A 25,006-nucleotide genomic window follows, 5' to 3' on the forward strand; every position below is an offset into this window, starting at 1 on the left:
GGCTCCCAAGATCTGGAGCTGTAACAACCTTTAGTGGAACAAATTCACAGCGAAAGGGCTCAGAGACAGGTAAACTGGGAGACCAGAAACACGAGGCTCGTTTCCCTAAGCTGATTTAGAGATTTTCTCTCTCTTTTTTTTTTTTTTTTTTTTTTAAGAGTGGCTAATTAAGAGGAACGGCACTGGTGACCCTGGAGAAACATCCCTGATTAGAAGGAGGAATTGGTAGATGCCAATTCCTCCAAGCAGGGGCTCTTCTGTTGGGAACTTTCCAACAGATTAGGAAGGGGAGGGAGGAACCCAGCTGTGCCCGTCTGCTAAGCATGGTACAAACCAGGATGAAATTCCCTTGGGAGATGGGACAGAGTGGTGTATCTGAAAGCCTTTCTAGGATGCTGAAACTGTGTAGGGAGAGTTTCAGTGACTGGTATAAAGAGGCTCATCTTCCCTGCAGCAGAGAGAGATCACACTGCCCCACTGACCACCCACCCCCAGCTCTGATGTAAAGGAGGATCCACCCGAGGATCATTTCCCCTTCTTTCCCCAGCTTCACACCCCCCAAACAACACAAAACTGCTAAATGCTCCATTAAACCTTTAAAACCAAGAGAAAAGAAGGTAAATGTTCATTTTACTTTTTTACTGGAGATAAAGAGGTGCTCAAAAATACCAACAGTGAGTTGAAAATTGGTGGGTGCTGCTTTATTGCATGCAGGATTGGGGAAGCTTCCAGAAAGAGTATGAAGAAGACACACACAGCCTCAGTCCTTAAGGGGAGCCCTGTTAACTCGGTTTTTATTTACTGTGGTACATCAATACCCAGTGAGGTATCTGCAGCAAGAACTCTACCCCAGCAACCAGCAACATAGCAATGGCATATTGTGAGACCTGGCATGCAAAAACCCCTTTGGATGTTGGTAGTGGCTCCTGTAATTGGGTTTAATGTGGTTTGTAGTCAGGAGCTTTGCTCTAGGATGTACAAGGAGGGATGTCCCGTGGGAAAGTCTGCCAGGACCCTAGAAGTGGGTTTGGCCCACAATAGGTTCATGTATGGCCAAGCAGGGGTGCATCCACTTTTATCTTTACTCATTAAGTCCAGCATTTCTTGGGGTCTAAACAAAGACACTGACTTCTCTGGCAATGCCCATGGCATGGCTGTGTGATTCAGTGGTTCCTGAGCTTTGGTTGTGGGCAAGACTCAAAGCTCCCACCACCTCTTCAGCCAGTATCTGATCTTCCTGCTTTCCTTCTCCTATCTGCCTGGCCTAGCTTGTGCATATCATTTTATAATCTATTGTTGGGCTGGGCATGGCGTCTGCATCTCTGGAGGTTTTGAAGTTGGGCACTTTTGGGGATGGTCTGCACAAGTCAGCAAACCATGAGTGCAGAGTCACCTTGTCCTGGCTCTCTCATCACTGCTCTCTCCTTACACATCTCAGGCCGTACCTTGAGGAGCTTTCACCCACATTTGAGTACAATCTTATCAAAGGACCAATTGTATTAATACTTGACTCTTTCAAAGGACATTTCTAGTGATGGGTCTCAAGAAACTTCACCAAAGTACCTTTCACTTTTCGGTGGAGGAAAAGGGAATGTCCAAAGTTAGTAGTTTATTCACAGTCATGGGACAAGCCAGGCACAAACCACATTCCTGCTCCTAAATTTGCAAAAGTACCGTTTCTGCTCTGCTTCCATGGCCACACAGACACTGCTCCTTGCCTCAGCATTTGTAGAGAGTAGGAGACACTGCTTTTGGGGACAGCAGCAGCAGGTTCCTTCCCTGTGGTTCTCAAAGTGCTCTGCAGCCTCATGGCTCTCTATAGACGCTTCAGAAGAAATATATTCATGGGTGTTTTAAGGCCGTGACAATGCACTGATTGTTTTTGCTGCAGGGGGACTCACTGCTGGCTCAGACCTACAGCCTGCTCTGGGCTGCTGGCTCACTTGCCCCCTCTGCACACACATGCACGACTGCTCCGACCCATCTCAGGACCAACGGTCTCCAGGTGAGCAACATGCTGGAGTACACCTCCCCACAGTGACCCCGGCAAGAAATGGTGGTGGCTGTCAGGAAAAGGGTGGTCCAACTTCCCTGTACCAGTTTGTCCAGTGGGTTTGCAACCTGCAGCATACAGCGTGTCCAAATGTACTTCAGCTTCACGGTGAGGTGATCCTCCATGGGAATGGTCTTCAGAGACACCACGCAGTCACAGTCGCAGCAGGAGTCACTGCAGCCTGCAAGCACTCAGCATCCTTGCAAGGAGAAGCACTCCATCGCAAATAGGCTCTCCCTTTTTAATGGCTAGGATGGAAACTGGAAGCCAGGGCTCTCTCCAGGTTGTCTCTCTTGTTTCTAGTATGGCAAGACCTTATTTTTCTATCAGGCTTTTGGTATGCAGTTGCCACAGTTAGAGGGCTTAGGGCAGCCTCATATTTCCAAGCCAGCAAGACCCTGTGCCAGCCAGACCTGGTGAATCCCTGCTGAGTTCACAAGCATTCAGTCTTATACTCTAGGCAAATACAGCAGCAAGCTCATGGCCCCCTCCTCCCCATCATTCAGACAGAGGACAGCACATATGGGGAACATTTCACAGGGCTGAAGGGCTTCAGAAACATCAAACTGTCCTCCACTTTTTCATGATGCCGTCCCTCATTAAAAAAACCAAACAATAAAACCACGTAAAAACTGAACAAAGAACTGAACTGAGAAAAAAGAAAAACAAAGACAAAAGCATAGCTGGAGCAAGAAGGGCCGAGCAAGAGGGGATCAGGCTTTAAAAACAATGGAGCCCTTCAGCTGAGCTGGTTCGAGGCCGTCAGTGAAAGCGAGGAGGAAATACATCACCTTGCGGATCTGGGCTAACTCCGCTATCCGCTCCCCAAATTCCTGGGCATCTGCCTCATTGCACTCTACATCTTTGGCCCCTGGATTCTTCCAGAAGATGCCCACCGGCTCCAGCAGCTGCCGGTTCATAAGGTGGGTGAGATCAGGAGTCCAGTGCTGGGAGGTGCCGGTCACCGTGACCTTCCCAGGTCTCTCCATCTGGATGTCCCAGTGGAGGAAGCGTAGGTTGTGCTGCCGGATGAAATCCACTCGGTAGACGTGCTCGTTGGAACGCAGCAGCTTCTCACCATCCTGGGGCCTCACGTTTTTTTGCTGCAGGCTCTGGAATCGCAGCCGCATGCACCGGGTGAGCTGGTCATCACGGACGAAGGGCAGCTCGAGCATCCCTGCCTCAGCTGCCATCACCTCAGCTGCTCCTCTGCCAGGTCCTTGGCAACGTCTGACTCTCAAAAAGGACACGCAGGGAGAAAAAGGCACCAAGCCCCCAGAGCTGCTGGCCCCTCTCTACGGTCCCAGCAGTGCTAGGCAACCCGGACCAGTGACGCAAAACACCCTCTGGGGCTTCCTCTGGGTGCCCTCCTGCCTCGTTTGCAGATCAGCAACTGATGGTGCTGCTGTGCACGATAATCTATAGGGAAGGGATGTCTGGTGTCAGCCTCCCTGGCAACCTCCCTGACAACCGTGGCTCGTTATCCCAAAATGAGGGCCTGCAGTGGGGTCTGGGTGGCTGCGGCTTTCTCCGAGCGTAGGCTTATGGGATAATTCAGGTTGGAAGGAGACTCTGGAGGGGTCTGGTCCAACCTGCCACTCAAAGCAGGACTTACTTCAAGATTAGATCAGGTTGCTCAGGGCTTTGTCCAGTCCATCTTTAAGTATCTCCACGGATGGTGATCCCACAGCCTCTCTAGGCCTCTGTTCCACTGTCTGGCCATGCTCATGCTGAAGATAAGCTGCAGCTTGTGCTGTTGTCTTTTGTCCTGTGACTGTGCATCCCCAGCAAGAGTCTGGCTCCGTCTCATCCTGTGTCCTTCCATTAGGTAGCTGCAGACATCAATAACCTCCTCCATCCCTTCTGCTGGGTGTACAAATCTGCTCCTCTCAGCCTCTCCTCATATGTCCTGTGCTCCAGACCATCTTCATGGCCTTCATCAGGCTTGCTTCAGCTTGCCACTGTCTTCTTCTGGGGACCCCAAAACAGTGCCCAGCTGGGGAATAACAAATGTCAGACAGGGGGAAAGAATAATTTCCCTCAACCTGCTGGCTGCACTCATGTTAGTCTGGGCCCATGTGTACTTGGCCTTCGTCTCCACAATGGTACATGTTTGACTTCTAGTTCACTTGTCCCTCAGGACCCCGTGTCCTTCTCTGGATGGCACAGCTGGCAGGAGTCAGGCTCCACACTGCTTCTGCAGCAGTAGGTGGGCACCAGCAGCTCAGCGTGGGTCTGCTTGCCTTCAAATGGACCAGCCCGATGTTGGAGAGGGTGCTCACATGTGGGCTTCAACCTAGGGTGCCTGGGAAAGGGGAACTCGGGTACAGTCTTCACCTCAATGCTTGTCTCTTTGGGCCAGGTGGAGAAGCAGGTCCAAGATGCAAGCAAGCTCTTCCCAGGCACTGTACACATGCTCTGAAGCCTGAAAAGCACCAGCAAGACCACTGTACTCAACCTGGAACCACTCATTCCCCAGCAATTGCTGGGTGCAATTAAATCCAGAGCACTGGTGGTGTGCTGGTGGGTTGCCCAAACAGTGGATGGGATAAAGGAGGACAGTGGTGAACACATTCCTGTTTGCAGGGTTCTGGGTGGCTCCAAGAGGCTCCAGATCCTGAAGAGAGGTGCCATGCCAAGCTATGCCTCCTTACGACAAGTGGCCCCGTGACACAACAGCTAAACCACAGCCACAGTTTTAGGCGCACCATGGAAAAGGCCTGGCTCCTGTGAGCATGCTGTGGTATCTCTGGATTACAGTCACTGGTCTGAACCCTCGGACAGTGTTTCAGCAGAAAGTTTCAGCATGGACATTGTGTGGAGTCAGGTTGTTTGGGTTGTCTCCATCCTATCTGTGATTCATTTTGGCTTCTGCCACATGCCATGTTTGCAGGGCACTTTGGGAGCTCAAACTGTTAAATAACTTCAGAAAACAGTTTTCCGAAAGACACTTGTGCCAGCACCTGCACTGTGTGACACTTGACTCACAGCTACCCAGTATCATCCCTGGAGGCTATCATTTTGACTTCAGGAAGTCCCAAAAAAGACCATCAGAAGCTGGCCTTGGCCAGACAAGCCACAGACACCAGGCGTCCAAGGTGGGTCACTTTCCTGGGAATTGTCTTACAGTCACCAGTCCGCTGTTACTGAGGACATGAGGACAGAGTCAGGAAAGCTAAGAGCTACACAGACCCATTTGAAGGGACAAAAGAGAAGTTTGAGGAAACCTGACCCTTCTGGCTGTTCTCTGAGCTCTTGCTTCACTCGTTTACTAGCTTTAAAACACTTTTACCAACAACTGTCGATCCAACCCTTGGGTTTTAGAAGTTAAAAATGCTTTCAGGTAACCCTGGAGACTTTTTTGAGCTGAGCTACATGTGACAATGTCACACAGACCTTGCTTGGACTGCCTTGTTTCTTTTACCCCCATATGTGGTGGCAGCGGAAGGAGCAATGACCTTGCACCTAATGATGAACAGACTGCAGTGGGGGTCCAGCCCCCAGACACCACATGACGTTCCTTCCCTGCCCTGCTGAGGTACAAGATTAGACTTTAGGGTATTCCCAGAGAGCACTAACTAACCCCAGGTTGTAGAAGACATGCAAAATGGACTTTGGGAGGCAGATACCTTCAGAGCCATTTGCTCACGGCATCTGTGATGGATGCACTCGACCCCTCCTTAACTAACTAGCAGTGGTTTGGTACAGGCTCCAAAGGAGGTAAAGACCTGGACGGCAGCTGGGCCAAGAACTCTAGGAAACCCACAAAGGAGCAGACTGAACAAAGTAAGTTGTGGGTACAAGGAGTCTTGTGTATACCTCTCCCATTGTGTGCAAGTTGACAACAAGTCAACCACTTTACCCCATAAATATGAGAGCGTAAGTGAGCCCTCCTTGAGCTGCCCCTGCTAGCAGCGTGGCTGCATGGCAGAGATCTCTCCTTGAGCCAAAACTCCTCTCAAGGTTGCTCCTTGAAGCAATGAGATCTTTTACCAACAACAGATCATTGGATGAGCCAAACTGGAGTTCTTCCTGGACAGCAACTGGACTGCACGCCAGGCAACCCTCCCCTTGAGCAAGGACACCTCTCAGTATTAAGAGATACTAGTCATTTAGCTTAGATGAGTTTTAAATAGAAAGAATCACTTAGAGTTATAAAGTTGTGTGATTTAGTATGCTGTTTGCTTAGCTTTACTTAGCATGAGTCGCTAGATTTGCTGAAGCCTTAGGCCACAAGCTCTAAACTTTCACCTAGGCTTACTGAACCTGTACCTACTTAGTCAAAACAGGGGTCTCCAGAGCCAGCATAAATCAGAAGATAATTTCAAGGCTACAAGCATCAAGAGAAGCTGCAACTAGACAAGATAACAGCCTGTCTGGAGACAGTGAAGGAATCCAATACAGGCTCAGAACATCAGGTGGGTGAACAAGTATAACTGCCCAGGGATTTTCTTGTTCAGGTCCGCACCCATCCTCCCTCTCCAGAGGCACCCAGCTCGAGCTACACCTGGATGGGAGGTAAGTGATTAATAGCATGCTAAACTTTAAAATCTAGTTGGGATAGTGATAGAAAGGATTGACTGCACACATATAATCCTTTAGTCATAAACCCCTGACCAAGTCTGGGACTAAGTCTGGATCCATCCACACCTAAACTCCTCTCTGAGAGGAGTTTAGAAAGCAAGGGGGTACTTTCTGAACCTGATGACTCAACAGGAGGTTTTTCTTACCCTTTTTATCTCTTCAGTATAAACCACTGACCAAGTCCGGGGCTAAGATTGGATCCAGCCACACCTAGACTCCTCTCTGAGGAGGAGTTTAGAAAGCAAGAGAGTTCATTCCGAACCTCATGTCTCAACAGAAGGGTCTCCCTTACCTTTTCACATCTTCAGACTCTCTGTAAATCATTCTAAATCAATTCTAACTTGATTTTCCTGTGTATGTTTCTCCCATGTAGTAAGTAATAGAGTGAACCTTGCCATCGAACTCTGTTAAGTTGCACCTTTACAAATTCTTTAAGTGATCTAAAACATCCGTGACAGTGTCCCACCCAAGACTGCCTGTTCTCTGGAAGTGACTGAGGGGGAAGGAGACCAGGCAAAGTGGTCGAGATGCAGGGTTGTCTGAACCACTTGGCTTCAGAGCCCGGCCCTTGTCCCTCGTTTGTTGAGCAATACCAATGCAACCTGTGGGAGCACAGGTACAGATTCAGAAAACCCTTTAGGAAAAAAGTGCTGCTGGAAAATATTTCAATCTCCCCATTTCAAGGCCTTAATTTCTTTTCATAAGAGCTAGACACCTCTGAAGAGTCACAGAAAGGGTGTTACAGAGCCAGATCACAGCTAAAGCCATGTAGGGTCAGCCAAGACTCAGGAATGTAAAAAACAGCTTTAAATTAAATTCCAGCACCCCATTCCTACCCAATGACTCAAACAACACAGGTTTAGTGGGAAGTAGGGACACAGAGGGAGCCTTGGGGTGAAGTGAAAGAAAGCATGTGAATAAAAACATCTCTTGGGATACACAGGGATGTGCTGGCCCTTCCTATTCTCTTGAAGGTATTTCCCCTCCCCACACTTGAGAGAGACAGTTTCTCTGTGTCAAGTGGAGCAAGGGACACACAGACCCTAAGTTACATCATGGTGTAAATCAGGGTTACACTTTCTACGAGCAATGGGAGACCTGGTCCAAGATCCCTGTACCCACATTTCAGTGATAGTAACACCTGTGTCAGCATCTTTCCGCTCGTCCTGGACCCTGAATCAGAGTTGCGTTGGTGTCTAAAGACACTAAAACTAGATTTTAAAATCTAGTGTTCTGCTGCCTTGTCTGTTCTCTCAACTGTTGCTTGCATCAGCATATTGAGCAGTCAGGATTAGAGGTTTGCCCTGTAGGCACTGGGTCCGATGTGCAACATTATCACATTTGCACATGCAACTGTGCCAGGGGCTAAGAGGTCCACTATTTTTGGGCCAATAAAGGGCTCCATGATCTTAGGCAAGGGCCATGCTCTAATCCCAGCACATCCAGCAGAGCTGGTGTCTCTTTGGGCCCAGAGGTTAATCTGTGCGCTTGATGTTTCCCACTTTGCTTTAAAAGTTGCTGCTGCAGTTTATTGCCGTGCCTACTCCTTGCAGTTCATCACACCCTCTTAAAGACCCTTGCAGAGCGGGATCAAAGGTCCCATCTAATTCTGAGGTCTCCAAAAGCAGGAGTGTGTGGAAGCATGTCTGACCAGAGCCCTATAGTGAACGCCACAGCAAAATGAACATCACTGGGAGGGAAGGCTGGGGGAGAGGTCTGCGGCTTGTGCTTTTGTCAGAAAACAAACCTTTCTAAAAGAAAGAGGAGGCAGGTAAAGAAGAGCTTCTGAGACTTAGGGGCATGGAAAATGAGAAGCCATAAACACCCACAGCCAAATTGCCAGGGGAGGAAAAGCAGTGCCATTGGCAAACTGAAATAATGAGGTGTCCAAAGGGACCCGGCTTCTGTTCGGTTGGCACGTCCCAGGGCAGGGCTGGAAGCGGATGGTGAGGAGGGAAGACAACTCTCCTGCTCACCCCTGGGAGAGATCGATGCTGGGGAACAAGCTAAGCAACCCTTTGCACCACACCTGTAACAGCTACAACAGTCACCACAGCCACGATGGGAGGAAACCTTGCTGCTTACTCAGAAACCAACAGCTGCTAGCCTGTTCCCTGATAAAGAAAAACCTCGATTTTAACAGAAAACAGGGATGCTGCAACAAACACAAATTCCTGAGCTTAAAACTCACACACAGTAGAGACTGGAAGTACCCGAGCACACAGAGCAGATGCAAAGGCATAAGTAGGGTGGAGGAACCCCTTTGGGGTCCACTGCAGTAGAAGGTTGCAGGTGAAGCAGGTGATGCTGTGCTCACCCTGTAGGACTTTGGTGGCTGCCTTTTGCAGTAAAATCTACAAAAAGGTGATTGCAGCTTGCTCATCTCTTGTTTTATGATGAGGCATGCCTGTACCAAGGTCTGAAGTCCTCCTGCCTTGGCTTTCACAGGACTGATTCCTTTTGTAGCTGAGGATATGGTGGAGACAGGCCCAGACTGTTCAAGGATGTGGCACTGAGCATCTCCTTCCCCCCTGTACCTCTGTGGCTGCTTCCCAGGTCTGCAGACCCTTGCTCTGGTGCAGCTCCTAGGTGGCTTTCTGGCCCACAACAGACTCCCTTTGTACCCCACACTCGAGGGAGCACTGCTACATGGTGCAATCCAGCCTTGGGGCATGCCAGAGTTGGATGCTTTGGGCAAGCAGTGGCTTGGGAGAGATGCTAATAGCCTCAAATCACTCTACCTGCTCCAGCAACCAAAGAGAGGTTACACCATGGGAACTAGGGAAACGGACACATGTTGCAGCTGAGCATCCTGAATTTTGTTCTTCTGGTTGTTTTTTTAGGTTATTTTGGAGTGGGGAGGGTCAGATTTGGGATTTGAAGGACAGGGCGGGACTTGATCCACTTGGTTAAGGAGAAACCAGCCAAGGGTTTGGCTTGAGTGTGATGTGACTGCAGTCATTATGACTAATTCCCCTTGAAAGATAGTCCTTTAAGGGAGGTTTTTGAACAGTTTTTCAGGACCTGAGGCATCCCTCAAGAACCAGTTTTTGAGCCCAACAAACAGGACACGAAGTCAAGGTGTTGAAGACAGGCTTTCCCCAGGCGTTGGGACCTGCTTACCTTCTGCCACAGAGATTCCCGGGATGCCAGGGAGGAGCAGGCAGCCACAAACCAGCAGTTCCCAACCTGGCCCTGGTGTAAGTCATGGGAGCTGATCCCGTCCACAAAGAGATGAGGATCATTGCAGATTTCCTGTGGGACAGGAGAGAAACAGACACACGGGGTAAGCGAGGAGACAAGAAAATCAGGAACAAAACTTCCTGGCAAAGCAAAATCTTTTTCTCTCTTCCCCAGGCTCCATTTAAATCCCATCTGCAGTTTTCTGTTGGCCTCACTCATAATGCTGGTGGCAGAAGGACCCCCTCCCTCTCACCAGGACATCACTGCTGAAGTGACACCAGACTTACTCCCTATTCTGTTCCAGCACCAGCACAGCTTTGCTGGTGATAATGGTATGTTTTCACATCACTACAGCCCTAGTGCCCATCCCATCTTCTAAGTTGACTCTTTGTTATTTCTCATAAGTCCTTCAGCTCTCTTTACTCTGTGATTGCTTTATCAGCTTCTCCCTCTCTTATTTTGCTCTGGAGAGTATAAGAGCATCACCCAAACCCACTGTCTCCATACTGGAACTTGTGGATCTATCAAAAAAAAACCCACCAAACAACCTGCAGGAGAAGGGCAAAGCCAGGCATTTAGATGAAGAATCTCAGTGTCTAAATCAGAGAGTTCACCCAGGAAAGCTCAGCGCAGATTGAGGGCTCAGACTTGGTTGCAAGAAGCCAAGTGTCCTCACCTAGGACGTCTGTCCTTCCAGATCTTAGCACAGCAGATGGAGAAAATTCAGTAAGCCAAAAGCTTTGCAGCCAGGCCAGGAGGATTAAATGTCAGGCTGATAGCAGAACCAGCACGGGGGATTCTGCACAGGCACCACGAATGGAGAAATTTAGGTAGGAGGTGAGCTCATCCCTACTCAGGCACCAAGCGCATCGCCTCTCCTCTGCCCGGCTTCTGCCAGGCTGCCCTCCTCTCTTCTCACTCCCATTTAGAGCCTGGCCAAGAAAGCACTTAAATAACAGAGGGTGTTAAGCAAGTTTCATGTGACACACTGCCTTTTTTTTTTCCTAAAAAAATTTTTTTCTCCTGATCAGTCCAGTTTGGAAGGTCATGTCCAGCTGGAGGCTAGAAGCCTGGCTAAGAGCTGGAAGAATCTTTTCCCCTTTGTTATTACATTTAATTGGAAGGGGGGGAAAGGAAAAGCAGATTTTCCTTCTTCCCCCACACCTTCCAGTTTTTCAGGCTGGCTGCACTCGGAATAACATGTTCCCTCAAAACTTTGCACACGAGGATTTGCAGTGACTCTGCCCATCGTGGGGAGAAAAAGGAATCGCTGCTTTGTAAGCACCTCCTGCTATCCCCACCTAACCCAGCCAGCACCATAGACCTAAAAAATAACCTGAGCTCCATCCAGACACAAACTGGGCAGCGACCAAACCCAAGGGAGAGGACTAATTCCCTTCCAGTTGCAGGAGATGGCAATAAGCGCTAGAGGGAGGCAAGCTGACAGCCACCAAAGGGAAGAACCAAATGCACTTCTCAGCATCGCTGAGTGCAGACAGGGCTGGGAGAGAAGCAGTGGGGTTTCATTCCTGTTTCATACCACCGAGGAAGCACCCAGCAGCAGGGGATGCGACCGTCCTGTCCGCTGGTGATGGGGATGTCTGCAAGATCAGCTCTTAGTGATCCTGCTCTGTGGGGCAGAGGCACCGTGTTTGTCCCGTTTGAGGACCACAGCTGCCCTTTCTACCCTTGGGTGAATCTGCAGTGTACAAAAAAGGAGTCACTTGGTATTATGTAGACAGGGGAGAACGTGAAAGCATGACAAACATATCCTGATGGACAGAAATTATCATAGGGTAGAGCGTGTCAGATGCTCAGGGACCTTTCCTAGGAGCAGAGATGCCACTTATCTGTGATTTCCCCATCACCCGGAAAGAGTTTGCCAATTAAAACCCTGTGGTTGATCATTTTAATAGAGGGAAGCCCTATGTACTCATCAGAAGAGCAGCCTGCCCTGGCACAGATGAGGGTACAGCTCGTAAGACCCGACTCTCTTGGAACCGTGGCAGCGTCAAAGATGCCACAGCTGGAAACGCTCATGCCAGAGCAGGCTCCCTTTGCAAAACACAGTTCTCACGAGAATCCTCACAATTCTCAGCTTCTCTTCCCACTAATGCAGATGGATTCCTAAGGGCATAGCGTTCTTGAAGGATTCATTCAGGCAGCTCTTCAGATCCTGCAGTAGGCGTTTCCCATTCAGGTGCACACTCGGATGTGCAGCTGAATTGGAAGCTTCCTAGGATAAAGAAGGTTGCTAAATGCCACAATCCTCTGCTGTGGCAGGGAGTGACAGCCTCTCCCTTGACCCAGGATCTCGCAGGCCTGGTGCCTGGAGATGCATCGGCCTCGGAGAAGAAGTGATGTTTTGCACAAGGATCAGCCCAGCACAACATACAGGCCTGGCTGGAAGGAAACACCACGTTAGCTCTGCACAGAACTTGTGCAAATCCCAAAATGCTCAGTGAGTCTTCCCAGGTGTCCACCCTGAAGGGCAGAGAGGGGCTGCCATGATCCCAGCAGAAGGATCACACCCTCAAGCCCTAAGACTGAGCTCCATCCCAGTGGGCTCCCAGTGATCCTAAAGCACAGAATCACCAAATCAATGCAGTTAGAAGGAACTTCTGGAGATCATCCAGACCATCCCACCTACTCAAAACAGGGTCAGCTAGAGCAGATTGCTTAGGACAGCTTTCAGGTTTTGAGTATCTCCAGGGATGGAAACTCCACAATCTCTCTGGGAAACCTGTGCCAGTGTTTGGATCACCCTCACAGTAAAAAAGTCTTTTTCTCATGGTTAAATGGAATTTCATGTTTTTCCCTTCATGCTCACTGTCTCTTATCCTGTCATTGGGCATCACTGAGAAGTCTGGCTCTGTCTTTTCCATTCTCTGCTATCAGGTATTTATACACATTGTTAAGATCTCCCTGAGCCTTCTGTTCTCCAGACTGAAGAGTCCCAGTTCTCTCAGCCTCTCCTCGTGTCAGATGCTCCAGTCCCTTAATGATCTTCAGAGCCCTTTGCTGCACTCGCACAGGGCAGGGCAGCATTGCTTCCTTGCTCTAATGCTGCAGAACTGAGCTCATCAGGTTAAGACTCATCCATGGGTCAGTCCTCCCAGCAAAACCTCCTGAGAAGGTTTCCCAAATCTCTTAGACTGGAGCTTCCCAATATTAAATTACTTAGATTCTTCGGTCCTCACTGAAGCTGCTGAGCTCCCACTCACACATTTTGGCACTGGTCTAGACTGCGTGACCTTCAATCCACAAGGATGACATTCCCTGGGTGCTCTGCCTGTACTGAGGTGGGAACAAGTGGCCAAGGCACTGCTTCAGCAAGGCTGCAATGCCCCCAGGATTGCACAGAGTGCAGTGGGGCCCTGGTGTGTGATACAGCACCTTCAGGGTGCAAAGCACACTCAGAGCTGTGAAGCACCATGCCCACATGCAGAGGTGAGTGATGAATTACAGACCCGTGGGAACTAGGTCAAAAAGAGCCAAGAAAAACACTGAATTTAGTTTTCCTTTTCCTGCGGACACAGCTGAAAGAAATAAAGAGCTTGTTCTGCAGCCCGACTGAATTACAGGGCCTCGTGTTCCTATGTGCAAGGGGAGGAGAGAAGCAGAGATGCTCTGATCATAGAAGGTCATCACCTTGGTTGCCTCCCCTCCCTCCGTGCAGCAGACAGAAACCAGATGAGCAAAAATATTGACCCAAGCAGGCACTTCTCCAAAAGACAAGCACCACATCCCCCTCTCAGCACTAGAAGCCTGAGAGAAGAGGGCAGCACTCAAACATGCACACCCACACACACCCAGAGCGTGGGTTCAGGCATCAGCCACCACAAAACCAGCTCAAACTGCCCCGTGGCACCCAAGGCTTCAGCAAACAGTGAGTCCATCCTGTCCCTCATCACATCACAGCCAGATCCTGGATTGTGGCTGTTCCTAGTCTGGACACAGATGGCAAACAGCAAGGAAGAGCAGGGGAAAGCCAAAAGCTGTGGTTGCAGGCAAGCTATGGCCTCGATGTGTTGCTCTTAACTCTGCCTTGGCCAAGAGAGCCATCCATGGCTCTTTACCCACAAGGAGAACTTGTCTTGAAGGATCCCAAGGATGCTAAGCACCATCATAGATGATCTGCCCTCTCTAAAAGTGCCTGCTGAAATGGCCACTGAGCTCCAGGCAACAAAATACAATTTAAAGAAAGCCTGTGCAGATGGTCCTATGGAAAGATACAGCCTGATAACACAGGGAGGGCCAAACTAATGATTCAAAGTTCTGGTGGTTCATATACGCCTTCCTACATCCTTCTGCCTGCAAGGGATACGGGGCAGAGGTGGAAATCAGAGCTGGGGCTGGGAGAGGACTTTGAGGTCCCTGCTGATGAGAGGCTGATTGCAGAGGCACCAGGTCTGGCTTATGGGAGCCCAGAATGGGCCAGTTTGCTCCCTCTGGCTTTGGGTTATTGAAGTCCATTAAGGAAAAAAAAAGGCTCAGTGCAATTACCTTGCGCTTGGTGGTGTAATTTCGCTTCCCACCAAAAAGTATGTGGGCTCTTCCTCTGCTCTCCCCTTTGGCACTCTTTTCCCCCAACACATATGATTTCACTCCAAATGCATTTAAACCAGAAAATATCACCCTCATCTTCTCCAGTTAGTTCAATTCCACCCAGGGTAGTAATGAGCAAATCACCCTCTAATTGCCTTTAGAATTGGTGACTTTATCATAAATGTTTCCCAGTGCAGATTTCTGAGCTTTCGATCTACTGGGGATCTGGATTTTGTCAAGACAGCTGTGGGGAGGGACAAAACTAGGGGGGGGTGGGTGCAAAATAACCATGTGACATAAAACATCTGCTTCACGCCAAGACCATTTTTTACTAACAAGATTTTGCAAGGAGCAGACTAGTCTAATTGCATCGCAGAGCCCGGCTGTTTGAGGAACAGTGCTTTCACTCAGACTTGCAAAATCAGCAAGATAATCTATTAACGTGGCTGCTCTTCCCCCCTCCTCCTGGGCAATGGGGAACCAAAAGGATCCTGTATCTTAAATGTCACTCACACAACCAAGAGAGCAAGAGGCGTCCAAGTGCAGCGAGCAACGATGACACAGCTGACACAAAGGTCCCTGTGCTGCAGGTACCTGCATTGGAAATGTGATTTTGCAAAAAGGGAAATTAAAAAAATTTGCACCAGGGTGACAAAGGGAAGGGCAGGGAAATAGGGTGAGTTTAGAAAACCAGGGTTCTATGTTTTCAGAAGGATTATTATAGAATCATAGAATCACAGAACGGTTTGGGTCAGAAGGGACATTTAAAGGTCATCTAGTCCAACCCCCTGCCATGGGCAGGGACATCTTCCACCAGACCAGGTTGCTCAGAGCCCCGTCTAGCCTGACCTTGAATGTTTCCAGGGATGGAGCATCTACCACCTCTCTGGGCAACTTGTGCCAGTGTCTCACCACCTTCAGAATAAAAAATTTCTTCCTTAGAGCTAGTCTGAGTCTACCCTCTTTTAATTTAAAACCATTACCCCTTGTCCTATTGCTACGGGCTCTACTAAAAATTCTATCCTCAGTGGCTCAGTTTCACATACATCAAAGGACAGGTTTGGTTGGCAATACCTATACTCTGTAAAACTGTGCAGGTTTGTGTTGCCTCAGTCAGTCATCCCTAACGCTAATCCACCCAGAATGTCTCAGTGCATACACATTTGTACCTGCTATCAGCTCTCACACCATGTAAAGGGCGTTGGACGCTCCACCCACAGCAAACAGGACTCGTTTGTAAAGGGAAGCGTCAAAAAAATACACTCCCCCACCAAGCCCACGACTCTGCTTGTGTACCTCAGCACCACACTGTGATGTTTGTTTTGGCACCAGGAAGAGCGGGGACAGTGGAAAATAAGATCTAAAGGACAATGTGCAGGTTTAGCAGCCTTGACAGGTCCCTCTGCGGTTTTATCTTTCGGGTGTCCAAAGTACGAAGGCACCAAAGAAGTTTCTGCTAAAGCAATGAGATGGGGAGAGATGCAACATGCTGTGAGAGCACTGCACTTCCCCAGGAGCAGACCGAGAGGGAGAAGGATGGGAAGGAGACTCGAACCAGTGCAGAGACCTCAGACCCACCGTTCCTGTTCCTCCCGCCCGCACTCTCCAGGGATGCACTCTTGGAAAGCCTCACCATTACTCAGGCCAGGACTTCTTTGGTCTCTACCCAGCCAAGACTGATGCAGAGGCCACCACAGCCTGGTTTTTAGCATCTCCATGCGTTCAGATGCAGATCTCCCTAAATTGCCTCTCTGACAGTGAGTTGTTTTGATGTGTCTGGTTGCAGAGCCACTAAGAAAAAAATAATCCCTGGATCCTGACAGCCCTGAGATCTGCAGATCTCAGCACTGAAGCAGGAAGGTCTTCACATGCCTCACTGACAAACTGGGGAGCGGGATGCTCAGAGCGGTAAGAGGACATGCCCCAGGTTATCCCATCCAGGGGCAAAAGTGTTTTCAAGTCCCAGCAGTCTGGTCACCACACAAGCCCATCTTACCTTTATGGAAATGATGTCACCTGGCTCCTTTTCATGCAGCATCACCTGAGCCAGCCTGACCCTTGCAAGTGCACACAACTACAGTCTTATGGATTGAAGGAGAAGACGCTGAGCAAACGCAGCAGCTCTCGGCTGTCTGCACCTGGTCTCCTTCCCTTAAATCTGTGCACGTAGGCATGGGCTCTAAGGAGCTACACCAGAGAAGTGGAGGAGAAATAAAAATAAGCTCCCATGGCTGTTCTAACTTTAACACCCTGTGACAGATATACCTCTCAGATTCACCACAGTGCTGCTGGTCACCTACTCCCAAGTCCCCCGATCCTACACCATACCCCAGTCTTGAGCTCTCCTACGGATGTCCTTTGACCCAGCTCCCTTGGGACACTGTTAAGGACTTGCAGGGTGAGGAACAACCCTGGTTTGGCAGCACCATGGGTTTAAAATACACCCACCCTCCAAAGCCTGTCCTCTCAATGTGGCACGTTGCATCCTCAGTTGTGCCAGCACTTCTGGTTGTGGAGTCTAACCTCAACCACAGGAACTGCTTTGGCTCAGAACTCTCTGCATCAGGCCTCAAACTTGTTCTTGCTCACAGTCATGTTGGTAGAAGTGAGGGACTGTGAACCACAGGCATGAGCCATGACGATGTTCCATAGCTTGCACCACTTCTGAGCCATCAGTCCCCACCCTGGAGGACATGGTGGTGGGGATGTGTTGGTGGGGAGGAACCTATTGAAGTAAACCCTGCTGTGAGAAACCACAATATTTTGGGAGGAATGGTCCAAAACCACCCACTCAACACAGAGCTATTATGAAATCCTGGAGCAAGCTGATGTGGTCACAAGCTCAGCTGCGCTGTTTCTGCCTCCAAGTAACATAATTCAGGTTTGGCACTCATGCCTGCTGAACGCTGCCCTGCCTGAATCCCAATTCCTGTGTCTCACCAAAAGCCAATTTTCTAAAACTGGATTTAGGAATCTAAATCATGCAGGGTTTGTTTTGTTTTGTTATTATCCTAAGAGTCAAGTTATTAATGGGAAAAGAAACAACCCAAAGCTGCAAAGGAAAATTACCTCCGCCCTCCACTGTGCATATCTCAGATCAAAACCTCTTTACTTTTCCACGGGGATACCTCCCACACGCCCTTGAGCCACACTGTTCCAGGGTGAGAAACTGCCCTTTGGTTTGTGATGGTGTCATATTTATAGCACAGCAGCATCTTGATCCAAGACCAGGATTTGACCCCACGACAGTCCAAGTTAATCCCTGACTACGCAATGACAATGAAGAAGTTATCATGAGTTTAAGCCATGTAAAGAAATTACTTCCAGGCCACACCTATACTGGTTATTCATACCCTGGGTGTAGCTTTACAAAGAGAGAAACCCACTTTATGAGAAAACCACTCTCTAGAAATGCAGGCTTATGAGCTTCTGTTAGCTGGGAGAAGGGACAAAAAGGGGAATTATTTAGAGAAAATGATTCAGCTGCCAGGAAAAGGCCAAGCTCCTCCCACTGTTGAGAGAAGGAAATGGAGAGGAATTTGGCAGCAGTTTTGGCCATAAGCACCCAGAGTTAACTGGCCCTGGCTGGCACCTCCAAGGGGGCATTCACCAAAAAGGATGAAGCCTGTATTTAACAACCAGTGGGGATCTTCCCATGGAGACATGGCCTTGAGTCATGAAACTGCAGTTCACAAAAACGTCAAACTCAAGCAAGCGTCACCTCTCCTTGGTAATATCACTTTCCCCTACGGTGATTTCCTCGTGACGTGGCTCGACTTTCCCAGTAACAGAGGCAATACTCAGCATTTCCAGACAAGACTTTGAAGCCTTCAACTCCTGCTCAGTTTGCTGTCGGTTTACTGAGAGACACAACAACGCAGGTACAGCAGCAGCAGCTCCCAGGCAGGAACATGCACAAGCTCTCCCAGCAATAGGTAGCACAGGGTCTCCACACAAACTTACTACATAGTTTACACGGGTTGTATACAAGCTAAACATGTGTATGGTTAGACTTTTAGCCAGTTTGTCCCATAGCTGGCTAAGAAAGCACTCTGTTTATGTGTTTCATGACTAATTCTTACATAACCTCTATCAGTGGTATTTGTATCAGACCACAGTCAAGTTTTAACCATCCGTGACCAATCTCTATTAAGATGCTTTGTCCAGCCTTTTCCCTCTTGGAGGGCAACTGGGAGGAGCGTATCACCCAGCTGTGGTTTCTTCCCAAAGATCCAGAAATATCAAAGATGTGGGAGGCTTTGTTTTGTCTTGCTGTTAACACACAGGTCACCCCTCCCAAGATGCCTTGTTGGACAACACTGGGTTCAGCTCTCACCTGAAGGGGACAGATGCTTCAGTTTACCCTTGTGGACCTGATTTCTTCTTGTGAGATCTGAGCAAGACACCTCAAGGGGTGGAGAAGTGGTGCCAGCTTGTCCCTGCCTCACAGGGAGTGGGAACGGTGGCTGAAGCACTGATAGCTTTTAGGGCACCTGAGTAGCCCAGGCTAAAAAGGGGGTGAAGCCAGAGCATCTGGCAAACTCCCACGAGAACATCACCCTGGAGTGCTGCTGTTGGCTGCACTTTCTGTGCCGAAGGATAGTCTAAAAGGGGTGGATTTTCATAGAGATGAGCATCCAGATGAGGATGTGAAGGGGTCAACAGATGACACAGGTTGGCACCCCGCTGTGCAGGCTTGGTCTTGGCAAGCTCAACTACCAAGCGCCTGTGCTGTGCTCCAGGGCACTGCCAACACCTGAAGGCTCTGTCCTTCCTCAAGGATGTTTTTCATTCTCCTCCACTTCTCCAAGTGCCCCAGTTCAAGACTTGTCTTGTCTAGGGGTGCCTCAGGCATAGCAGGGAGCTGAGCACCAGCCCCCTACCACTGCACATGGCAGAGAGACAGAACACTGGTAGGGGACAGATGGCCATGAACGTGGGTAGGATGGTCCAGAAGGGCAGCACAGTCCCAAGTAATTCACCCCCCCACTGCACAGCGTTTCAGCACACACAGGTCTAGATGATTGCATTGGGCTAAGTGCCTTTGCCGAGGACAAAAATCCCACCCTGCACTGCACATTTCAGTCTGCCTCATAAACAGGTTTGTAATCTTTGCAGGGCTTTGGGGCAGTATTTTCACAGGCTCCGTGTTAAATTATATCTATCAGAGGAGAAACAGTGTCATTCCACTTACTGTCAAAATGCATCGGGGTTTTATTTTAAAAAGGGATGACTTGGAGTATTTAATGCTCTGTACAAATAATTCAGATGGCATCAATCGTTTGGCAGCAAGGAAAGGACAAGCCCTTGCCCTGGGGTGTTCACAAAGACAGACGCTAGCTGCATTTATTGATCCCTGGTCAGCCCATTAATGCTCCTGGACTGGACAGGAGTTCAGGCTCTGCTGAGCAAGGCAAGAAGGAAGGATGATGGAGAGAAGGCTTGCACCTGTTTCTTTACAGGTGTAGGTATCCCTCTGCCCCAACCACATATGCATTACAGTGTTACCATACATTTAAAGGGAACAGAAATGCAGAAGTAAGAGAATATGCACACAAAATCCAAGGGTTGTATGCTGAAGCTAAGCCAATTCACACTTAAAAAAAAAAAAAAAAAAAAAAAAAAAAAAAGGCAGGGACTGGTCTTTAAAGCAAGCGATCCAGAGCCAAGCTGGATTTTCCTCTCCTAGAAAAACAAAACTGGATGGTGCTTAGAGGAAGCAAGTCAAGTTTAGTTCAACGGGGAGTTAATTCAAGGAAGTGCCATGACCCCTCATTACGCAGAAACCAGCCGACGCATCGACAATGGTCCCCTCTGGCTTCAAATTTGCCAGACCAAGGAAACATCTTTTCTGCTCCAACCGCAGGGTCAGCATGGCTCCAGCTGCTGTCCTCCCACCAACGCTTCTTCCTATTTGTTTCTTTCTCTAACCACTTCTTCCAACAGCCAGACTCAGCCCTCGGTTTTACTGCACGTCATGCTTTATTTTCCTTCTGCAAGAGGCAGCACTGTGCCTGATCAAGTCTTTGCACGGGGACTTTGCAAGGGACATTTGTTCCAGCAGGACCAAGCCTGCCCTTAACACAGGCAAATCACCCCAAAATCCCATCCTCCCTGACGGCTCAAAAATTAGGGCTGACAGGCAGTGCAGCATCTCCCATTTTGCACCAAGGTTAAAAGCCTGGGCTGATCCAGTGCATAACGAGTTCTGTACTGAATGTGCCCCTCTGGTAGCCCAGAGCCAAATCCGGGAGGATTTACACCATTCCGTCCCATGGAGCTCAGAGGGCAGCAGCTGCCCAGGGCTCCTTCCTGCAACACCCTCTGCTATCGTTATGCTCTTCCCCATTACCAGCACAGTAATTTCCAGACAACAACCCGCAGTTGCATTAGGAAGCAGGCAATGAATCTAAACCACTGATTTTACTGTTGGGTTTGCATTTAAGGCTGTGTCCTTCTGATGATGAGGGCAGAGAGAATTGGCAGGCTAATTTCTTATCAAAGGCTGCAGTGAGCTGTACCCACGCTGGGCAGCTTATCACACCCCATCCTCAAAGGGGCAAAGAGGGACACTGTGTTTGCCCGGCACCATGATGAAGATCCAGCGAGATCTGCAGAAACACAGTCAGGGTCATGTTTAATGAGAGGAGAGACCTTTTAAAATAAGCATAAACAGTAACAAAATTTCTGTTGTCCATCCTTGAGGGAAAGGGATGGGGGGGGAGCCTGTAAATGGTTTAAAAAATGTAAAAGCAAGGTCAATTCAGAGATTGCATTAAATGGTGACCAAATCTTTCCTGGCAAGGAGTGACCAGACTGGCAATCATTTCCAGGCTTTACTGAAAACAGCAGATAAATTAACAGGCGAGCAGCTCATAAATTCCAAAGCTGAGAAATGCAAACGCCTGGAAGGACTGCGACTCCCATGATGGATCACAGACAGATGACAGACTCTGCTCAGAGCAGACGGTCCCTCAGTCCATCCAGCAGCACGGAGGAGCCACAGCATCGGTGCTAACCTCAAGCATCCTCTAAGCAGGACCAAAACTGAACAAGACCGGCCAAAAAGCTGCAAAAAGCTGAGCAAAGACATCCCTGCAACACAGGTGCCAGAGGTCAGTGTTTCTGGCAGAAGAAGGTCCAAGTGGAATACAGGGGCACCAGAAGGTTATTGCTCCTTGACCATTGCCATTTTAATTCTCTTCTGCTTCAGGTGAGCTCTGAGAAGCAAAGAACTGCAAGAACTTAATCTCTCTCTTCCCCATTATCTTCACTCTTGTGTTTTTGCCAGCTTCCTAGCCTGTGCTATACACTGGGGAAAAAGACCTTTTAATGCAGAAATTTGCGGGCAGGCAAGTGCCGGTCCTGCTTTTAGTGAATTAGTTCATTGACTCTTTTCCCCTTCCAGGAAAACCCTGCGGGGATTGATTGTATAACCCTCACTCAGCAAGCGAAAGGAGCTAAGTGCTTAATAACGCAAGGAAAAGGGGATCTGAAAGATGCTCTCCCATCCTGCTACATCTCCTCATCCTCCCAACACAACAGCATCTAATTCAGGAGGCAATGGGTATAACGGACAAAACCGCTATACGCATGTCAGTCTAGATATATGTTAGGCTGACAGAGAAGTAGCTACCGAAAAATGATACTTTCTCAGTTTCTAAACCAAGAGTTCTCTTGTCTGTCTGGAAAAAAAAAAAAAAGACAAAAACCACAAACCACAGGGGTGTGAATGAGGCGTCTCTCCCCAGTGCCACAGTAGGGCTGAAAATGCCATGGCCCTCGTGCCCTAAGACCTCCTGCTTCCCACGATTTTTCCCAAAATGCCTGGCCTCTATCTCTCCAAAACCGACTCTGACTTTCAGACTTTCCCCTCCAAATGACATTGCCTCTGCACCCAGATAAAACAATACTGCCATTGAGCAAGAATCTACCTTCGCGCTGTTTAATCAGTGACAACCTCCCTTGACAATTCCTGCAGAGATAACTCGGCACTTGCAAGCAAACACTGACGAGATATAAAAATACTGAGAAACAGAGTCGGAGGGCAAAACTCTTCTCCTGGAGACAGGAGGGTGTAGATTACATCCAAGAGAATTTCTCTGATGGTTGCAACCAGCCAGGCTTGAACTCACAGTGCAGAGGTGCAGCTCAGGTTCAACCATCACCGCACGTCACCTTGAGCCACCCAGTCACTGTGACAACAGCCTGCTTGGAAACCCTTGTGCTTTGTCACAGCCTCTCTCGTCACAGCACCTTCGGTGCAGCTCAGCACTGAGTTGCCACCATGTTCCCTTCAAGCATTTTTGGGATCTCCTGCCCCAACCACTCTGCATCTTACGGAAGACCATGAGGTGCCTCTGCAAAGTCCTGTGATAGATACACTGCTCTGGACAGGGAAACAGCACACAGCAGCCCAGTTTGCCTCCCAGGGCAGGGAGGAAAAAACCTTCCCCGGGTTCAACCTTGCTCCCTGGGAAGAGCTGAAGGGCCAGAGCACACTGTCCACGTGGTTCAACATCACATCTGTGCGTGGCGCAAGCTTCCCACCAGGTTTCATTTGCTTCCCACAGGGGCACAGTGATGCCCAAATTTGTCCTGACTAGTGACCAGTCTCAGCTGCAGGTCATCACCTGGTGGACTGAACCTGAACCAGATGGCCCTCCTTGCTGCAGAGAGAAAGCAAGCCCTTGCTAAGGCCCAGGGGTACTTAATTTAACCCTGTACCAATCCCATGGCGCCACTTGAAGTGGCCTGGACCCAAGAAGAGAGTTCGGGACAGTGATGATTAGAAGAGATGAACTGTTTTCCCACAGGGTAGATGAGTCCCTTCTGCCCTGGGTCATTCCTGTTTTTTTTCCCAGGGGATCAGCAGACATGGCCAGGTGCCCCAGACCCCCCTTATTTCTGTCTTCCAGCCTGCATCTCATCCATCTCTTTCCCTTCTTCTCAGTACCACCCTTTTCCATTTACCTACCTCCCAAAAGCCCAGATCAGCTCACCAATGCACAGACTAAAACTCCCACTCCCATGCTGCATTGACAGTGTTCCTGTCTCAAACGGGGAGTGTCAAACCCAGAGCTTGAGGACCAGGCTAAGACTTTCTCTACGGGTGGTACTTCTTGCCTGAATACAGAGACCTCCCTTGCCTTCCTATGGGAGCAAGCAGAGTGCAAGAGAGAAGGAGTTTCGAGCGAGGAAGTACGATTTGGGCTTAGGCCAAAATGCTAGGTTTAATTTGTAACGAAACAGCCAAGTGTTGCTGCCAGAAAGAGCCACTGATGCTCCCCTAGCCAGCTCCAAAGTCTGCTTTGGCTCAGCAATGAGCATCCAGTCTCATTTTTAAGTGGATGCACTAAAACAAAGATCTTCAGGACCCCCTTCCCAGCGTAGGCTGATGCTGTGGCTTCCTTCCCTCCAATACATCCCAGCAATTAGCTCTCTGGCTTTGCTGGGCTGCATGACGAAGACGTCCGGCAAACAACCACTGAAGCCAAAGCCCGATTAGAGGGCTCAAACAGCTGCTCCCTCTGCAAGGATCTGGCAGCATCCAGAGCAGGGCTGGAGGCCAGGGGAAAGCAGGGAGGAAGGGAGGGAGGAGGGACACCCCTCTGGAAAGCATAAGGCTGAGCCTGTTCCAGGAAATGCTGCAACGCCAGATGCAGGAGGAAGTTGAAGCAAAATAGCCTGACCTGGGAAGGGTTATTCATGAGCTGTCCCTTCAGCCTTGCCTTTTCGCCCCTGCCCAGCGAAATCTCAAGAAAGAGGGAGATCACTGCAGAGATTGCCTTTTTTTTTTTTTAATCCCCCCCCCAGGCAACCTTGGGCTTTGGGAGCACGTGGAGAAGCAGAAAGGATGACACCAAGTCCTGGTTGAGAAGGAGGGGATGCACACACAAGGGATGGATTGTTTAGGTCTGTATTATTGTCATGTAAATGCATGGGAATGAGATGCTGCCTCTGCCAAAGCTCATGCCCACTACCCCACTACAGTTACTTTTCACTTACAAGTGCTTTGCCTGAAAAAGTAGGTTCCTACGTATCACTTCTCTGCATAGATCATAAGCGACAGCCTTTCTGAGAAAGCAAACAGTTGTTTTTAATAGCCGATGCCTTTTATTTCCGCTCTTCACCCACTCTGCTCTCACAGCAAGGCTGGAGGCATGATGAGCTCTTGCATTTTATCAGGCAGTTGCAGCTGAAACTCTCCAAAACAAACCATGGCCATGGCCCTGAGAGATAACAGAGGTGTGTACGCACCATCCCCTCCCTGCAGACAGCGTCCCTGGGACCAGCAGACTCCATTTCTGGGTCAGGAAATCTCACAAAAGAGCATGTGCCAAAAGCTGAGAGTATCCCTCTGTTTGTTTTTTTCTAAACAAGAATAAAATGTGGTTGCCTAAGGAAAAAAAAATTTGTTGGTTGTAATAGAAAGAGGATGCTGTAGGGGCTTAGTGTGGCTTAATAACTGTAATGTGCAATTACCACACAAGCAGAGCAGTTGATTTGGACTTCGTGGACATTTTGGACCCTACTGAATACTGCACTGAACTGGAGAAGCCGATGGTGTTTCCCATTTGCTCTTGCACACAGCGAAGTGGTAAGATAGATCAAGATCCCTAACATCCAGATGCGTTT

General features: G+C 49.1%; 2 protein-coding genes across 3 annotated transcripts in view; both read right to left on the bottom strand.

The window, feature by feature from the left end:
• CAPN5 (calpain 5) overlaps window positions 1-25,006 on the bottom strand; it is a 59,317-nt gene that overhangs the window by 14,672 nt on the left and 19,639 nt on the right. For both annotated transcript variants that reach the window (XM_074918580.1, XM_074918572.1), the window contains exon 3: window positions 9,761-9,892. In XM_074918580.1, the coding sequence (XP_074774681.1) occupies window positions 9,761-9,892 (132 nt within the window). The remainder of the gene's footprint in view (window positions 1-9,760; window positions 9,893-25,006) is intronic.
• On the bottom strand, window positions 604-3,344 carry OMP (olfactory marker protein). The gene has a single exon (XM_074933006.1). The coding sequence runs from the start codon at window positions 3,244-3,246 to the stop codon at window positions 2,767-2,769; it is 480 nt and encodes a 159-aa protein (XP_074789107.1). The 5' UTR covers window positions 3,247-3,344; the 3' UTR covers window positions 604-2,766.

Source organism: Athene noctua, chromosome 1 (assembly GCF_965140245.1).
Source record: "Athene noctua chromosome 1, bAthNoc1.hap1.1, whole genome shotgun sequence".
Classification (NCBI taxonomy): domain Eukaryota; kingdom Metazoa; phylum Chordata; class Aves; order Strigiformes; family Strigidae; genus Athene; species Athene noctua.

Excerpts from the sequence above, each read along its gene's own strand:
- OMP (XM_074933006.1), bottom strand. The coding sequence starts at position 3,246 with ATGGCAGCTGAGGCAGGGATGCTCGAGCTGCCCTTCGTCCGTGATGAC.